General features: G+C 44.2%; 1 protein-coding gene across 1 annotated transcript in view; it reads right to left on the minus strand.

Annotated features, from left to right (window-relative positions):
- The window catches only part of AFG2A (AAA ATPase AFG2A), a 1627379-nt gene that overhangs the window by 1402221 nt on the left and 207593 nt on the right, over positions 1 to 17565 (minus strand). The window contains exon 8 of the mRNA XM_086962189.1: positions 9219 to 9342. Within this exon, the coding sequence (XP_086818315.1) occupies positions 9219 to 9342 (124 nt within the window). The remainder of the gene's footprint in view (positions 1 to 9218; positions 9343 to 17565) is intronic.

Here is a 17565-nt window from a genome sequence, read left to right on the forward strand (position 1 = left end):
GGTAGAAGGCAATATAATCCGCTGTGCTTTGGGACAGCGCAGAGATAGAGACAAATAAATTAAGGCTCTTAAGACTTCAACAGAAGACCTTAGTGGACAACGTGCAGTCGACGACCTAACCTCAGGACCTCTATGAAGCAAGGATAGCGGAGGATTTATCACAGCAAGTTTGCCCTATTAAGTAGCTCCTTTATTTTTCTGCCGTTTTCACTGGCTTTCAAGCCAAACCTAGTTCTAAATATTTATTTTATTCAACCAATCGCAAAACCAGCAATTCCTTTTGGTGCACCACATTTCTTTTGAATATTTATCGCTTTAATGCTATGATAAAGACATTCATTACAACCAAGCCTGCAAAAGGGATCTGGCAGGGGGTTCAACATAAGAAAGAAAGCATGCATACAGGTTTGAAAGTTTAATACAAAGACAGGGGAAACATGATAGTTCATAAATTAATAATTTAAGGTAAGTAATGCTGTTACATGAAACAGGAGTTTAACAGAAGTAAAAAAGAAACAGCAGAACACCCTAAATTTCAGAGGAGTTAACTAATCGTGTGATTGGACGAGTGGGGTGGTTGGAAGCCTCAAACAAACAATACCTGCCTGATTTTATCATCATCAGGGGGTAGCCTTAATTGCAAATGGGTTCTTCCAACTCCCTGGTGCTTTAACTGTATCATGCTGATAGGTGTAAAGGGCACAACAATTTATGCATGTGATTGAAGCAAGAATTAGTGTTTTAAAAAATATTTCAGAGAAGAAAGAGGAACTTGAGTAAACTTCATCATAAAGAAAGTATCCCTGGTTAAGCCTGTGTTTTTTGTGCACCAATCCTCCCACAGCCAACAACAAATACCAATCACATTATTACATCCTCATTCTTAGAGAAACTGGAACATATGTTTCAAGTGAACTATAAATTACATGTAAACATTTGTCCATTGTGTAGGTAGCTTAGAAGCTTTAAACTGCTCTTCGGGGTACAACAGTACCACAAGACACCTTCACCCAAAATTATCATCAGAAGCTTCAATACACTGAACTGATTCAAGGAAAGCAATTCCCTGCTGATCTTGCTGGCAGTGGCTCAGTCAACATTAAAATAGATGCCAAAAAGACCGGACAGGCGCTCTGTAATGTGTTTTCACAACCAGACATAACGTTGCTTGAGGGAGTCAATAAAGTTGTTTTATTTGAAAACTATCCAAAAAGTAGTACTGGCCGAGCAAATAGATCTTGCCTGTAAGACCTATTGACTTTTGCTAAAGTTTTTTAGCCTCGCCAGATCGATATATTAAAAAACAGTAGCAAGAAAATGCTGTTTTGAAGCATAGTGTGAAAGCACTTAAAAAATAAAATTAAAAAAATAAATAATTGATGAGCAGGCTGTGAGAATGAGTTGGGAACTGGCTAGGAGTGAAGCGGTACAGAGGGTGAGGAGCATCAAAACAGCGGGCAGGTGGGGGCGTGGCTAGCAGCCGATCATGGCGGTAACATAAAGGCCGAGCTCCGTAGCTAGAGCAGCCTCTACCAACATCCGCACACTTATCCGGTACAATTACGACCTCTGATGGAAGGGCCCGATGCCTAGGACCGGGCAGAATCGAAGGCAGCAATCCCGGTAAAAATCCGACACCGGGTGGAGGAGCTTCGGCAAATCACCTCTGAGGCCTGTACAGCTCCGGTGAGCAAGGGGATGGAGTCTATATGATGACCGGCCGGAAGTGAAGCGACCCTGGGGAAGACTCACCGGAAGTGCTCCGTGGATACGGGACAGGACTGCAGAAACATTGCAGGACCGCAGAAACCACCAAATTCAACCCATAGCAGAAGCGGAACGGACGGCAGAAAAGCCGTAGGCACTGCCGATAGTACAACCATCTGGGCCACGGGTTGTGGTGCGGAACGGCCGGACCGGAGAAGAGAGCGGACAGCCATCGCTTGACGCCGCGGACGGCCCGGGACCCTGACAGCGTCCGGCCCCGACAGTGTTGCAGGCGGGACTGTGAAAAAGCCTGAATTCGCTGGGGCAGCCTAGTTTCTCCTGGTAGCTGATTGAGGAGAGGAACCGGGTCATCGGACCACATTGTGCAGCTGTCTGGCGGAATCGGGGGCGAGCGCCGGCGGACTGCTCCCCATCGGACTCCTGCAAGCTCTGAGTGTGAGTGGCTCCGGTGGCGCTGCTGAGCGGTCCGGCAGGTGAGCGGCTGCGGTGAGTGGCGCTGGGGAGTGCAGGGACCGGCCGACCGCCGGCGCTGGGACATACCAACCTGACACACCACGACCGCGAGGAGACTCCTGTATCTCCTTTATCAGCGGCTGGCGGCTCGACCTGCGAGAACGGACCCCTGGGGCTACGGGACGCCCGGCGGGCGAACTCCTGCGCTTCTCCTCACGCGCTTCGGCATTTGGGCATCTGCAGTGTATAAACGCATGGTGGCTACGCAAATTGAAACGGACACTTTTTAACACAGATGCGTGAGGGGCAATGACTTTGGGAAGCAGCCGTATGTGCCGGCCCTGAACGCCAAGGACCATCAGAGCTATCGGACAATTAGGAAAGCCTTTCACTGAAGTGCCGCCTGGGCCTATATAAATGAAGTAAATGATAATACGCTTGGTGCAGGAGGCATAGCTTGAGTGGCTTCACGTTACCACTCACTTTGCTAACACGGCGATACCTCTACCACCCAGGCTGCAGATCAGGCTGACTGTGGCTGAGTCATTCTGCGGTCTACTGAACAGCTGAAGGGACAGGGTGCCTGGATTGTTTGTGGGAGCAGATCTGCTCAACTACCCTGTGGGTACATTACAGAGAGGCTTGGCTCCCCCTGGTGTCCTCATTCAAATCAGCACGCGAAAGTTGTACGCGACAGCGAACGGAGAAAGGCATTGCGACGGCCGCCATGGCGGGCAAAGGTTCAAAGGGTAACACCACACAGACTCGTATTGAAAAACACGCTTGCGACAAGGGCGCCGCCTCCCCGACAGACAGCAGACCGCCTGCCAGTAAATCTAGTGAGGTGCCGGGTGGGAAAAAGGCGACCCTAGATGACGTTATGAGGGCATTGACGCAAGTACAAGCGACGATGGGCTCAATCTCCGCCGAAATAACTCTTATCAGGGCGGACTTCCACAAAATGTCTGAGAAGGTGAGCTCCATGGAGGTGGTTCAGAAATCATTGGTGGAAGACGTCTCCGAGCTTCAGACGGCGATGGAACGGATGGCAACAGAGAACAAGTCGCAGCGAGAGAGGCTGGATGATCAAGAAGGGCGCTCCAGAAGAAACAACGTAAGGATCCTTGGGGTTCCGGAATCGGAGGGTACTAGAGCGATGGACCTCTACGTGGAAGACCTAATCAAAAAAGAACTCCAGCCCAAAGGCCTGTCCTCCTTCTTCTCTGTTGAAAGAGCACATCGAGTCCCGGGGGGGGGAGGCCGAAACCCGGCGCAAATCCACGACCAATTTTTGCTAGATTGTTTAATTTTCGGGACAGGGACGCCATTCTGCAGGCGGCACGAGTGTCCCAACCTGTCAAAATCCAAAACTCCACCCTAGCCTTTTTTCCAGACTATCCGGCGGAGGTAGCTCGCCGCAGAAGAACGTTCTTAGACGTGAAGAAGGAACTGAGGGCACGTGAAATTCAATACTCGATGCTGTTTCCAGCTAAATTACGGATAGTGGCGGAAAACAGGACGTGGATTTTTCGACACTCCAGAGATGGCCCAGGATTGGCTGGAGGGATGGAGGCCTACAACTCAGCTCCGCCGCTCGAACAGAACACCGAGAACCCAGAGGGCAGGAAGTCATCCGAATTCTCAGGCCTCAGGGCACGACATGGAGGACTGCTCGTCAGTACGGGAGGAAGTGAATGAAGATGCAAATGTGGAATAAGGACCACCCGGTGAATGTAGAACACTGGAACGATTAAGTTACATGCCTTGCGAGCTGCCATTGGATACTGGGCGGAGGGAATCCACGGAGGGTGAAAGAGGCTGCCAACTCCGGAGAGTCCTTCGCCTCAGCGAGCAAGTATATTGTGTGAGGGGGATGGGTTAAGCACTCCGCTAAGTTGGGGGGGCGGGCGGTTCCTGGTCCGTATAGCAGGGGGGCAGGGTGGGGGGGAGTTTGGGAAGGGGGTGTTTTTAGTTTTTGATCACTGTTTGACTCATGATGGTTGGTTAATGCATGACGATCACTTCACAATGACTGACCCACAAATGGCACGAAGGTCACGACCCATGACGCCTACAAATCATACAATGCAGTACAGGAATGGCACACGACATGCAGGGCACCACCTCGGAGGGGGGACATAGCACGGGGCCGATAGCACCACTTCAATTGATGTCCTGGAATGTACGGGGGTTGGGAGACAAGATTAAACGGGGGTTGGTCCTGCAAAGTATTCGGCGGTTGAGTCCCACATTAGTCTTTTTGCAGGAGACGCATTTGATAGGCGCAGCGAGTAAAGCGTTAGACAGACGAGGCTACCGCATGATAGTGCATTCAGATTTTACCTCAGGATCACGTGGGACGGGAATACTGATTAAAAATCGTCCCTGTTCATGGTACAGTCCATTCGAACGGATGATCAAGGACGCTTCGCAGCGGCACATGGACAATGGGAGGGTAAGTCACTCACCTTGGTGTCGGTATACATTCCACCAGCGCTCCATACAATCGCCTTTCCTGACTTAGGGAAGTTCCTTCTTAAGCTTCCAGAAGGTGAACTGGTGATAGGAGGGGACTTTAACGCAGTGGCACATAACATGCGTGATAGATTCCCGAACCGGACACAGGCCATGGGTCCGTCCCGATTCGGTGAGTTCCTGGAGGCGCAGGGACTGGTAGACACCTGGAGGCAACTGCACCCTGGAGACCAACAATACACCTATTATTCCACTGTTCACAATAGTCTATCACGCATTGACTACTTCCTTACTTTGGGCGACAGCCTCCTTACCATTGATGATATCCAGATTAGACCCAGGGGCGTATCAGATCACTCTAAACTTATAATGAATTTGTCATGCTCAGGGAGGGTTCGCAAAAGAATATACCCGATCTTCCCGGGCTATCTCAGGGTCCCGCATATACGTAAGGGTTTAAAGAAGGTGACCCAACACTACTTTGAGGAAAACGTAGGTTCAGTAACATCACCCACAATCTTGTGGGAAGCGTACAAGACGGTTCTTCGGGGGCAGGCCATCACGGCTATAGCTGGACATAAGCGCGCACAACAGCGGGAATTGCTGGATTTAGAGCTGACACTTAATAGGGCGAATGAAGCCCATATGGCTAACCCGACTGTAGACACGCTGCATTCACTCCAACTTTGTCAGCAGCGACATGACGACCATTTGAAACGGCGAACAGTCGAGAACATAGCAGCGATGGCGCATAGAGTCTATGATGTTGGCGATAAGGCAAATAAACTCCTGGCCTGGTTGGATAAAAAGGAGGGTGGGGCTAGGAATATTTTGCAACTGAAGGGCCCCGATGGGGCGCTGCACACGCGCCCATCGGTGATAGTGGAAATATTGGCTGATCACTACCAGGAGGTGTACACCCCGCCGGTTGAAATAACTCTGGAGGCTGCGACGGCAGCCCTCCGGGATGTACAGACTCCGACTTTATCACAGGAGGCGATAAACGAACTAGAGACTGACCTGTCGCAGGAAGAGATACAACTGGCCATTAATGCGCTACACTCCGGAAAAGCTTTGGGCCCCAACGGGATCCCTATCGAGTGGTATAAGGCGCGGGCTGACACGCTAAGTGAACCCTTATTGGATATGTATGTGGATAGCCTGGAACGGGGGATCTTACCTGTGGATCAGCGCAGTGCTACCATCGTCGCGATTCCGAAACGAGGCAAATCGCCCACTGAATGCGCGACATATCGTCCCATATCACTTATCAATGCAGAGGCCAAAATCCTAGCCAAAGTATTAGCAGCCCGACTGATGCCTCACCTTGCACACCTGATCTATCCGGATCAGTCTGGATTTATGCCGCATAGGAGTACGGCGCTGAACCTCCGTAGAGTGCACGGAGCATTGGCAGGAGCCCCGCTGTTGTCAGAACCGGCAGTCATCCTATCGCTGGACGCCAGAATGGCGTTTGATATGGTGGAATGGCAGTACTTATTCGCGGTGCTGACACATATGGGCTTTGGCCCTAAATTTATCTCCTGGGTGCGGCTCCTTTATACGGGACCGGTGACACGCGTCGCGGCAAACGGACACATCTCTCGTGAGATATCACTAAAAAGGGGGACGAGGCAGGGATGCCCGCTCTCGCCTTTACTGTTCGCCCTGGCTCTGGAACCACTGGCGACTGCCATCAGATCCACCCCGCTATTGAAGGGAGTGTACTGGGGAGACGGCTGGGAAGACAGGGTCTCCCTTTATGCTGACGACATGCTTATTTATCTGTCGGACCCAGGGAGGGGTATTCCGGTACTCCTGGCATTGTGTGACAGGCACGGATACACATCCGGCTACACAATCAATTGGTCGAAGTCGGTTATTTACACACTTAAAGGTCCCCTGCCAGTTCTACCTGCCGGCTGCCTATTGACGGTGGCAGACACTTCCTTCCGCTATTTGGGAATCCACGTCACCCATGACAATAAGGTTTTCTACGAGCTAAACCCGCTACCACCGCTCATTCGGTTGAGGGCGGATGTGAGGCATTGGAAGACCCTTCCTCTAACGTTGCTGGGGCGGGCAGCGCTGTTTAAAATGATGGCGCTGCCGCGCTTCCTCTATGTATTGGAAAATACGCCGAATCTGGTGCCCCCTTCCTACTTCCGCAAAGTGGCGGCTGAAATAACTGGTCTACTTTGGGGAGACCGCCCCGCTCGTATAGCGCATGCGAAACTCGTCCGTGGTTGGTATGACGGTGGGATAGCCTTGCCAAACATACAACTATATTACTGGGCAGCACACCTCAAGGTTCTCAACCAATGGATGCATGCCCCACAGAACGATCCGGCATACCTTGCAGACAGAGCGCAACTAGGAACACGCAGTATACTTGCCCCGCTATATCATAAGGGACTGGCAACAAAACTAAGAGGCCCGACAAGACACACAGTGGCGCTATGGCACACAGCGCAGGCCAAGCTCAAATGGGGAGGGGTTATAACAAAGCTTACGCCTCTATGGGACACCAAGGCGTTAGGCCACCTACGACGTAGTAAAGGCTTCACCCAATGGGACGACATAGGGATATCGACAGTGGGAGACATGTGGACAAAGGAGGGGGTAATCCCCTTTGCACACCTTCAACAGCAATACGAGTTAGGCCCCAACGAAATATACCGCTATATCCAAATAAGACGCGCACTTTTGTCAGCCATTGAAGTAGGAGCAGAGGTCCCCGAATCCTCACCGCTAGAAGACCGCCTCCTAACTGACTATATGCAGACTAGCCTCCCTCACATACCGGAAACTAATAAATAACCTGCAGGACCCCCTACATAAACTGAGAGAAAAATGGGAGGGAGAACTAGGAGAAATGGATGAGCAGGATTGGAACGCAGCAATGGCATCCCCGAAGGAGGCTGGCATCTCGGCTCGATTTAGGCTGGTGCAATTAAAGATATTGCACCGGGTATACTTTACGAGAACTACTTTACATAAAATACATAGGGCTGACCACCCATATTGTCTAAGGGGATGTGGAGAGGAAGGAACATTGTGGCATACACTCTGGGAATGTCCGATAGTAGCTGACTATTGGCGACAGGTGTTAAGTACCATTTCACAAACTTTGGTGGTATCCATTACACCTGATCCCCGAGTCTGCCTGCTGAATGTATGGGGACCGAATGATTTGACACGCCAGGGACAACAATGGGCTATTGTGGGTATTATGGTCGCTAAAAGGGATATAGCGCAAAACTGGGGGGCGGTGAGCACACCGACCTTGGCACAGTGGTGCCAAAAAATGGACATGCTGCTGGTGACTGAGCGGGCAGTATACTAAATGAGGGCTAATCCTTGCAAGTGGAATAAGATCTGGGGACCGTGGAACAGCTACCGGGGAGATCTGTGTGATCCTCTGCAGGAGGAAGACATGAATAGTTCAGAGGATGAGGAGGATGTGGATTGAATGATACAAGGGAAGGCTGCAAGTGACAATATTGAGCTGTGCAATTTGACGGGCAACATGTCTAGTTCTTCTGGGGGGTCCTGGGGATGTATGTGACGGTGTGAGTTGAAGATGGTGATGTTATGCAGAGATGGGAAGTGGAAAAGTATTTATCATTTCTGTGGTACGGGCCGAACCTAATGAGTCACATGTTTGGTTATGGTTATAAAAGAGAAAAGTAAGACACACTTGAATTTGTCTAGACATTAAATCGAATTTTCTGCTATTTGGAAGGACACTTACTGCCGGACCGTCTGGTATCGGCTTATTAGCTATGTCTTGTAAGTGCTAAAATGGACGTTCAGTAGCAGCCGGCCTCAGGGTTGTAGGCAAAATGCTGTGTATAAATGTGCAGACATCAATAAAGTCTTACGTTAAAAAAAAAAAAAAAAAAAAAACAGCGGGCAGGTGTGGAAGAAACAACAAGAAGGACTGATCCCAATAGAAAGAGCAACGTGGAGGGCAGGGACTCAGAAGCACATGGGCAAGAGGTACTAACATGAGTGTGGGTGGAGGAGAGAAGCACATGGTAAGAGACAGCAAGATGTGGAGAAAAGCACATGAAGTGTCTAGACAAAAAGAATGTAGCTTACTAAAAGCAGAATAAGCATAGAGGCCAACCAAAGATATGGTTAATGAAGCAATACTCCTATGGAGGGGAGGGACAAACACAAGATTGACAAAAAAGACATAAAATAAGAAGTAGCCAAATGAAAGTGACAGGAACGACAATCAGTGGTAAGCAGCGGGTAGGCTCCAAGTCCTGTATGTACTTGATAAGCCCACAATATGTCTTACATACCCAGACAGCTTCAACCTCCTGAAAGGCTCGACCTAAAACATTTACTCCCATTAAATCACAAGTTACTGCACTGCACAGTAGATCTTTGACCTGACTTGTAGTTTAACTAGCCCTAACAGATCATATAGTAAAAGATTACAAAGTAGCTTGATCAATTAGAAAATGTGCAAAATTTTCTACATTCTTACGGCATTGTTGCAGAGTCTTTTTCCATTCTCTACTAGTTATATGATGACGCAATCCACTTACCGAGCCAATGCCATCCATTAGCGTCAACAGGGAAGCTACAACTCTTTTTTCCACTTCGTTTTGGGCTCCTTCTCTCTTCGGACATAAAGCATCCAGCTCATCAATGAAGATAATGGAAGGCTGCCTATATTAAGAATAGAAATGCATATTTCAAAAAAGGTTTAGGATCACAATCTGTTAAATACACTATTCAAGGTGTAATTGGCATTTAGTATTTCTGCTTCATCAATCCATTTGGACTCAGTTAAAAAGGCATATTACAATTGAAAACTAAATACATTCAACATTGAAGACTGAATAGAGCATACCTACATTTCACAATGAACCAAGAGCACTCTGGCAACATCAACAGGTCTCCAGAAAAAGATTCAACTGGACCACTGATGGCAGGAGGACAGCCATTTTAGGTTTCTATATCCTATTTCTCTCCAAATGACTATTCTACATGACAGTAGTTGATTTAAAGGACTGAAGTTTCATATAATTAAAAGAAACGGCAAGAAAGAAATGTAATAGAAACGTTGAACACACTACTATACAAGATAATGAATTTGCCACTGTTGGTGTTACTAGGCCTCATTGGCAGTGAAACTCCATAATTCATAAATGATGGGGTGTGTTAAATTAAATATCTGAAAAACAGGAACCTCCTTCTCATTAAAGGCAATTCTGTTATCTGCTTCATTGTAATGACAAGTGTCAAAAGCATATGTTTATTACACATTCAGTATACACACATATCACAGAATACTTTCTTAAAGAAATGGAAGTAGGATATCATACCTATTCTCCTTAAGCACGAAGCAGTGAATCAGGTTTGACTTTTCTTTTTTTTCCCTAGGACTGCCTGCTGTAATGTTTGGCTGATCTTTACCTAACTGGTCTTAAATGAGCACCTATATACAACTTCTAAAACAATAGAAACATTGACTCGTTTATAAGCATATATATTAGATCATTGATTCCCTGTTTGATTCATGTGCAACGTTTTATACAAACATTTAAAATAACTTACTGCTATATTGGTGATACTGGCAACTGCTTAATCAGTTTAGCATCTCAAAAATTATAAAACTACTATATTAATCTAATAGTTAATTCATTTTCCTATAAGGCAGCACTGTGCCAATCAGACTGAATTATCTGAACCATGCAGGTCAATACATATTTGGAGGAATGGGCATATGTAACAAGAGACAATACTAAGCAAGTGGATGCCTCATGCCCACCAAAAACTCACATCCTATTGAAAGCGACACACTCAACCTAAGGATCGCAAAACTCCATGAGACTCCAAACTAGTGGCACAATGTGTACGAACACATACTAATTAACAATCACAACAATAACAATACGGCAGGAGGGCTACTTGTTGGAGGCAAGAGGGACATCTTTGCTTTTATGTATTGCTTGTAGATTACATTTCAAGTGACCCACTACTTCAGCCAATTAAGAGGCATCAAGCCAGAACAGTTTAAGGATATGCAAATGGAAATGCTTTTTCATATATATTTACACATCATACCCATATTTATCAATAAATGTAAAACCAGATGTTTATGAAATTTATTTTTAGGATTGTAACGTTTTATTAATTTTTACAACACCCTTCGCCTACATCCATTGGCTGCCCAGGTAGCAGAAAATTAGGGGGGTGGGGGGAGGTTGGAAGGGGGGGAATTGGAAGGGGGAGGTGTAAAACATAATCAGGCATCATCGATAAACAATAAATAAATGTGAACAATAGATGCTTATTTCACACTGATAATAAATCATCCCTTTTTCTCTTTCTCTAAATCGTCCATGGGGTGGTGTGAGTAATCTGCAGTATTCGCAAATATACTGAACAAGCAAGTTCCTGGTACACTCCTGAAAGGTGCTATACGTGTCCCTCCCCCTTTTCTCAAACTTGGGTAGGGGTTGACTGATAATTGCTGTCAATTTTTCCATCCCCAATAAGTCCCAAAGCTTGTGTAGCCAATCTGCATGGGTTGGAACAACATCAGTGCCCCATTTTGATAGCAGGACCTGCTTTGCTGCACATAATGTTCAAGTGATAGCCTTCCCCTTATTAGAATGTAATGGATGAGTTTGTGTATTGGGTAGCCCTAAAAGGATATAGCTAGGAAAAAGGGGCATTTCGGTAACAAACATCTGATCAATATCAGCCTTGACCTCCCTCATGAAATGTATTTTTACTAGAGTTTCAAACTAGTCCTGAAGTACACTTTCCAATGTATTTATTTATAGACAAATTTTGATTTTGAATACTAATATACATTTGCTAATCAATTAGTCACAAAAATCTCAATGAAAGGAGAAGGCACTTTGAAAGAGGAGTTTCCACCGACCATACATGCAACCTAGGATTCATCCTCGACTCCTCCCTCTCCATGTCTAAGCAGGTCAACTCCGTCTCCTCCTCCTGCTACTAGACCCTCTGCATGCTCCGCAGGATCTACAAGTGGATCCCGACAGAAACAAGAAGAACGGTGACACAGGCCCTCGTCAGCAGCAGACTGGACTACGGCAACTCACTCTACACAGGAATCCCAGCCAAACACCTACGACGACTACAACGCATCCAAAACGCCTCCGCCCGACTGATCGTCAACGTCCCCCGTCGCAGCCACATCACCCTCCGCCTGAGAGACCTACACTGGCTCCCCGTCGACAAGAGGATCACCTTCAAGCTCCTCACCGACGCACACAAAGCACTCCACAACGGCGGACCAGCCTACCTGAACAGCAGACTCAGCTTCTACACCCCCACCCGGCAACTACGCTTCACCAGCCTCGCCCTTGCCGCTGTCCCCCGCATCCAACTAACGACCTCCGGCGGCAGATCCCTCTGCCACCTCGCCGCCAAGACTTGGAACACCCTCCATACCCACATAAGGCAGACCCAAGGCCTACTCGCCTTCAGAAGACTCCTCAAGACCTGGCTCTTCGAGCAGTAGCATCACACCCCTCAGCGCCTTGAGACCCTCACAGGTAAGTAGCGCGCTCTGCAAGTACTCTGATTGATTGATTGATTGATTGATTGATTGACTGATTGATTAAAAGAGAATTACTGGCTGTTTTGGTGTACTTTTTATTTATTCCATCAAAGTCCTTTATCCAGCGTCATAGACATTGACGGAGCATGATTATTTGCAAAACAATTTTGCTTTTTCAAGCCTGCTCATAAGTGCGCTATTAATATACCTAATTAATAGTGTGAAAATAATTAACGTGTCTTTCAAAAGCATAACTTGAAAATGTGCAAGAAAAACACGACACGCTTAGTAATCAGAAGCTGCAATGTTTAACGTGCAGAAAGCATGGAAAATATAAAGTTTTTACATGAACTAAAATGACATGTGAGAGAAAGTTGATAACGGTGTTAAAAGCAAAACGTTTAAGTAGAATTTTTATAAATATTAATATTGAAAATGCATAGAGTAAAATGTTTTATGATGAGGTTTTTCTTCTTTATAACAAGAGAATAATTAAGTAATAACTCATATTTTGAAATCGGGTTACGCTTTTGAATCTATTTAGAATAATGAATCTTTAATTGCCGTTTTCTTATGTATTTTCTCTTTATTTCTTAAATAGTGATGCGTGTTATATTACTCAGAAAAACAACAATTTATGCTTTTCCTATGAAGGCCTCAAACCCTGCTAGATTATTATTTTTTCCTGTTATTAACTAGGCCTCAAAATAATGTAGTTTGTCCTTCGTTATTTCTAAAATGCTGATTTATTTGTTTACTTGTGCAGAGCATATCAATAGAATTTCCTTTTTACGGTTAGAGTATTTTTTTCTATGAATAAATGCGTTGACTGATGTTGCAAGCTGATGTGGAAGCGAGCGTGAGGACATGAAGATACAAGTTCCTTTCCTGCTTCCGTGGAGTGATGACCTCTTTCATATTAATAATGGATTGTCTTGTAGATGTTCCAGATGACATAGCTTGGAGAAATATCACCTCATGAACTTAACCAATGGAATTGTGTAGAACTGTGAACATGAAACATTTGGGGCGGGATTGTGAACATCTTGAGGTGTAAACATTTCAGTGGAAAAATAATTTGGCAGTAGCTATTTCTATGAGAAGAGAGCATTTTGCTGCTGTATTCCCTCTATGCTACTCTGGCTGGCTATAATCCTTGAAAATATTGGGCGTGACATGCTGTCAGTCCGAACCTGGTTCTCTTTGAACAAACCTTTTCTGATTGCCTTGCACTTCATCGGCTGGTGAGGTTGCTCAAGCTATACTTTTTCGGCTGAAGGGTTAGCTACTCCTGACTATCGTACGCTGTGCATCAGTCCTTTGATCTTAGGTTCGTATGAAATCTAAATTGCTTATTGACATTGCAATGATTTATTTCCTTTTGTCTCTCTCTCTCTCTCTCCTCTCACACTTGTTATTGATTAAGATGTATTTGCCATGAACTGTATTTCTTATTTGTGATTTAGAATGTAACATTGTAATATGCAGAATTGACATTACTAATGTATTTAGTGTGTTGACCATTCATATTTTGATGATTTAGATAAAAGTGACTTGATAAGTATTCAGAGCTTGTGTTGAATTGGTAAATTATTTGACATTGATGCAAACTGTGACTATTATGATTGGCTAGGGTTTCCTTCATTATAGGTCCTCATGAAGGAAATAGCATCAGTCTTTCACTATCTGAGTCCCTATTAGCTCTCTAAAGAGCTATCGGGGGACCAGATGTTTATAAATGGTTATAGGCCCAAACTCTTAGATGTAATAAAGTTTCTATTCATGATATATTGGAGATATTGTGAAGGAGTTTTAAAATTTACACTGCTTCCGCTGGATCAACATTTGAGTATTATTTAACTTAAGCCGTTTGCTTCAAAGTCAATTTGAGCTAGAATCTCTTTTATTATTAATGCATGTAGATGTTTCACTGGTAAATTGTGGATTTTAAGCAGATTCCTTGACTTTGTGCAACATACAACTCGAGCCAGAGTCCAAGTTTGCTGCCATTAGAACGTTAGAATGCAAGATTCCTGTGCACAGTACCCAAATGGCCAGTGAACGCAAGAAATTAGAAGCAGGCAAACTTTGACAAAAAGTTTCATAAAGGCACATGAGAGAGTAATAAATAGCTCCATATGTTGTTTCCTAAAGATATTCTGGCACTCAGGCTACTTCTGAAAACAGGACACTGCTGGACAAAGCAATATCGCCCTTTTAAAAAAAATATTATTTTTCTGTTTCAGCAGTTTTTAGTGGGATTCTGAGAAAGTAAATATGCAAATATACAAAACTGAAAACAAGTCAACAAATAGCCCCTCCAACTCAACCCACTTCCTACCCAAATGTCTGTCAACCTCTTCTCCCCAACCCATTCTTTACATTCTGGGTCACTTTACAATGCGATCCTTGTTTCAATTTGGCACTCTTCAGTTTTCTTAACTCTGCCCCAATTGCCCCTGAGACAGAATCTTGAACTAAGTAAACCATTACCGACATCCATATTTTCAGAGACAGTGCTTGTGTATTTTCTGCCCTATGGGCTTCGACTTCCGATAACCAAAATCAATGCAGCCAGATCGCAGGGGATGGAAGCCTGACCTTCCTAAAAACGCGAAAAAAAATTGCTTTCCATTGAAAAAGGACAGGACATTGTCATGTCCAAACAGAATTCCAACCGCTTCAGGTTAAATAGGGGCACAGCAGGTGTCTTGATGGGATGCATGGGGCAATGGTCAAATCTTCGCTGCCCCTCGTTTCAAAGGTTCTTTGCCTCTAAAAGCTTACCAAGTCTTAGTCTCCAGCAGTTGCCTTTTTCCTTACAGCCTGATTCTGGTTGGGTGAAACTTCATATCCACTTCTTTGCTTGAAATCAGCAACTCTCCTGGACTTTCAATTCAGACAGCCTGAGCACTAGAGACCCACATAAGTTTCCAGACTCTCAAGGAAATGGCAGGCTGGAAGAGCACTAGTTCGTCTAATGAACCCTACGACCAGTGTGGAGTTAAGGAATCACACATGATCGCTGTACTTTTGTGCTTGGCCATGCCCCCATGTAATTTCTTTTATGCCATTTTGATTTTAAACAAACTTTCTTCTAGCTCCCTCCTAGATTCCATTTATCTTTGACAATTTCACCATTCAATTTGTTTTTATACATTTATATTTTTGTGCAACAATTAATAATGTGCAGAATGTGGTTTTACTCTCGGTTTTATATGCACGCAGGAATATAGAACTATTGCAGCTGAAACGTATTTCCTATGACTTGAGGAAGTGTGCAGCTTTCCTGACTCCAGTTAATTAGGTCTCAATTTGGGCCTCGTAGTCATATTTTTCAAAATGGATCTTTCCCCCTGCACATTTCACCGTTCATTAGTTATACAGCAAACAGTCAGGCAATCGTGTTTATTTCTATTGAAGTTGTTCTTGCAGTTCTCGATGAAATCTTTCCAGAATGTCACAATAATGTAACTTTCCTCAGGGATCTTACGCTTGCTCACTGTGCCCTATTCTTTCACAATAACTTGCTGTTGTTCATGTCATTAGCTTGTCCCACCATCTCCGGATGGCATTAGAATAGAGGGGACAGAATGAATATTCATGTAGAGGGATAGTGCTTAGGCGCTAAAGAAATATGAAATTTACTAAAACTGTGCTTGGATTTGCTTATAACGTAACACTTCCGATCATACCACTTGCAGTTTTACTGATCTAATATGTGAAAACAGAGTATAAAATAACCCTCGAATATGATGGTGAGCCCAATTCTTTCCGATGCTACTAGAGATGCTGTCCATTTCTCTATTGATTTTGCTGCCCACTTGGGACTGATAATGTTTCTGCTTTTGCACTATTCTGTAATGATTTATTTGCAGAGAGCCTTCATGGCAATTATGTCAAGTGTTTGCATCTATCATTTCTGTACTGTGATGGAGCAAGGTGGAGAAACAAAATATTGTGTCCCCTTGCGAAAACATACTTCCATAATTCATAATTTGAACTAACTGAGTAACGCATGAGATTAACCAATTTAGAATTAAAGTTGCACCTTCACTGACACACGTGGGAAACTAATTATGCTTATGTCGCAATCATAATTAACTTATTTTGTGATTTTGTCATGTCAAACTAATAAGCAGCTTTAAAATAATGGAATGCAGCATAAATGTGCTTTTTGTTTACGTATTTTGTGGCAAAACGCGAGGATAAGTGAGTATATTATGCTTAAATGTGGCTATGTAGCTAGGTAGCTACTAATAGAGAAAACCTTAGAAAAGGGGGAGGTAAACAGAAGAGCTAAAATTCTTAAATTCACATTCATTTGTGTTTGTTTCTATGATAGTTCCCATTTTTAACTTGTGAGGCCTAAAAGAAAATGGAGTCACTCGATTATTGTGGCCATAAAAGAAGTACGCATGCGCAAGCATAATCCAAGTCTGAATGCGAGCTGCTTGTGCCTGGAGTGACTACGGTTCAAGGACAGACTGGCCTGGAAGTATAGATGGCTGCCAAAATGATGAGCACAATGGTTATGAACGTGAGAAAGTTGGGCAAAGTTACCAACTGAGAACAGGACTAGGCCGGACATGGCCCAAAAACAATACCCCATTTGAAATCCAGCTGACGGAAGCAGAACAGATGTTGTAATGATGAGATGATGCTCACCCCCCTCGAATTTGTCCAATCAGAACTCAAATTTATGCTAGAAGTTACTTATTAGATAGATAGAGCTAATGAAAAACGTATAAAAAGTGCTGGTTTTAGTGAAGAAAAAACTTCTCTTCGATTTCCTGGAGAAATGCTGTTGGAATGCTGATTTTTTCCTGAGATCTAAGACTTTGAATAATTTCTATTTCTTTTGAATGAGATCTGAATTTTAGGTGAGGCTATTAGTCAGGGAAGTTAGGGAAGTAGGAGAAAATGAATTTTGGGAACTATCTGTCTTTTGCTAATACTTGCATTTCTAAAATTATATAAATGTTTATTTCAGAATTTCTATAACAAATGAAATTAACTGTCTGAGATAAATTCTTATTTTTTAAATGTCATTTTTGAAATAAAGAAAATAAATAAAGCGAGTAATTGATTTGAAATGTGAATTTGCTCTTAATAAAAATTAGATAAATGGAGAATTAAGCTGGTCTTGAGTTTTCCTACGCCTAATTTTTTACTAGCAGATCAGTCAACCTTAATGGTGGCGTGTCTAATTAAATGTTTTTATTAAATGAAAACCATGGTAAGCTCATTTAAACTGCAGGTGTAAATAGTATAAATATCCAGTTTTAGTTTAGACACTCCACTATGATACAGCAGCTCTCTTTTGAATTTCACAGATCCATGAAGTA

This window comes from Lissotriton vulgaris, chromosome 3_1, assembly GCF_964263255.1.
Source record: "Lissotriton vulgaris chromosome 3_1, aLisVul1.2, whole genome shotgun sequence".
Taxonomy (NCBI): Eukaryota; Metazoa; Chordata; class Amphibia; order Caudata; family Salamandridae; genus Lissotriton; species Lissotriton vulgaris.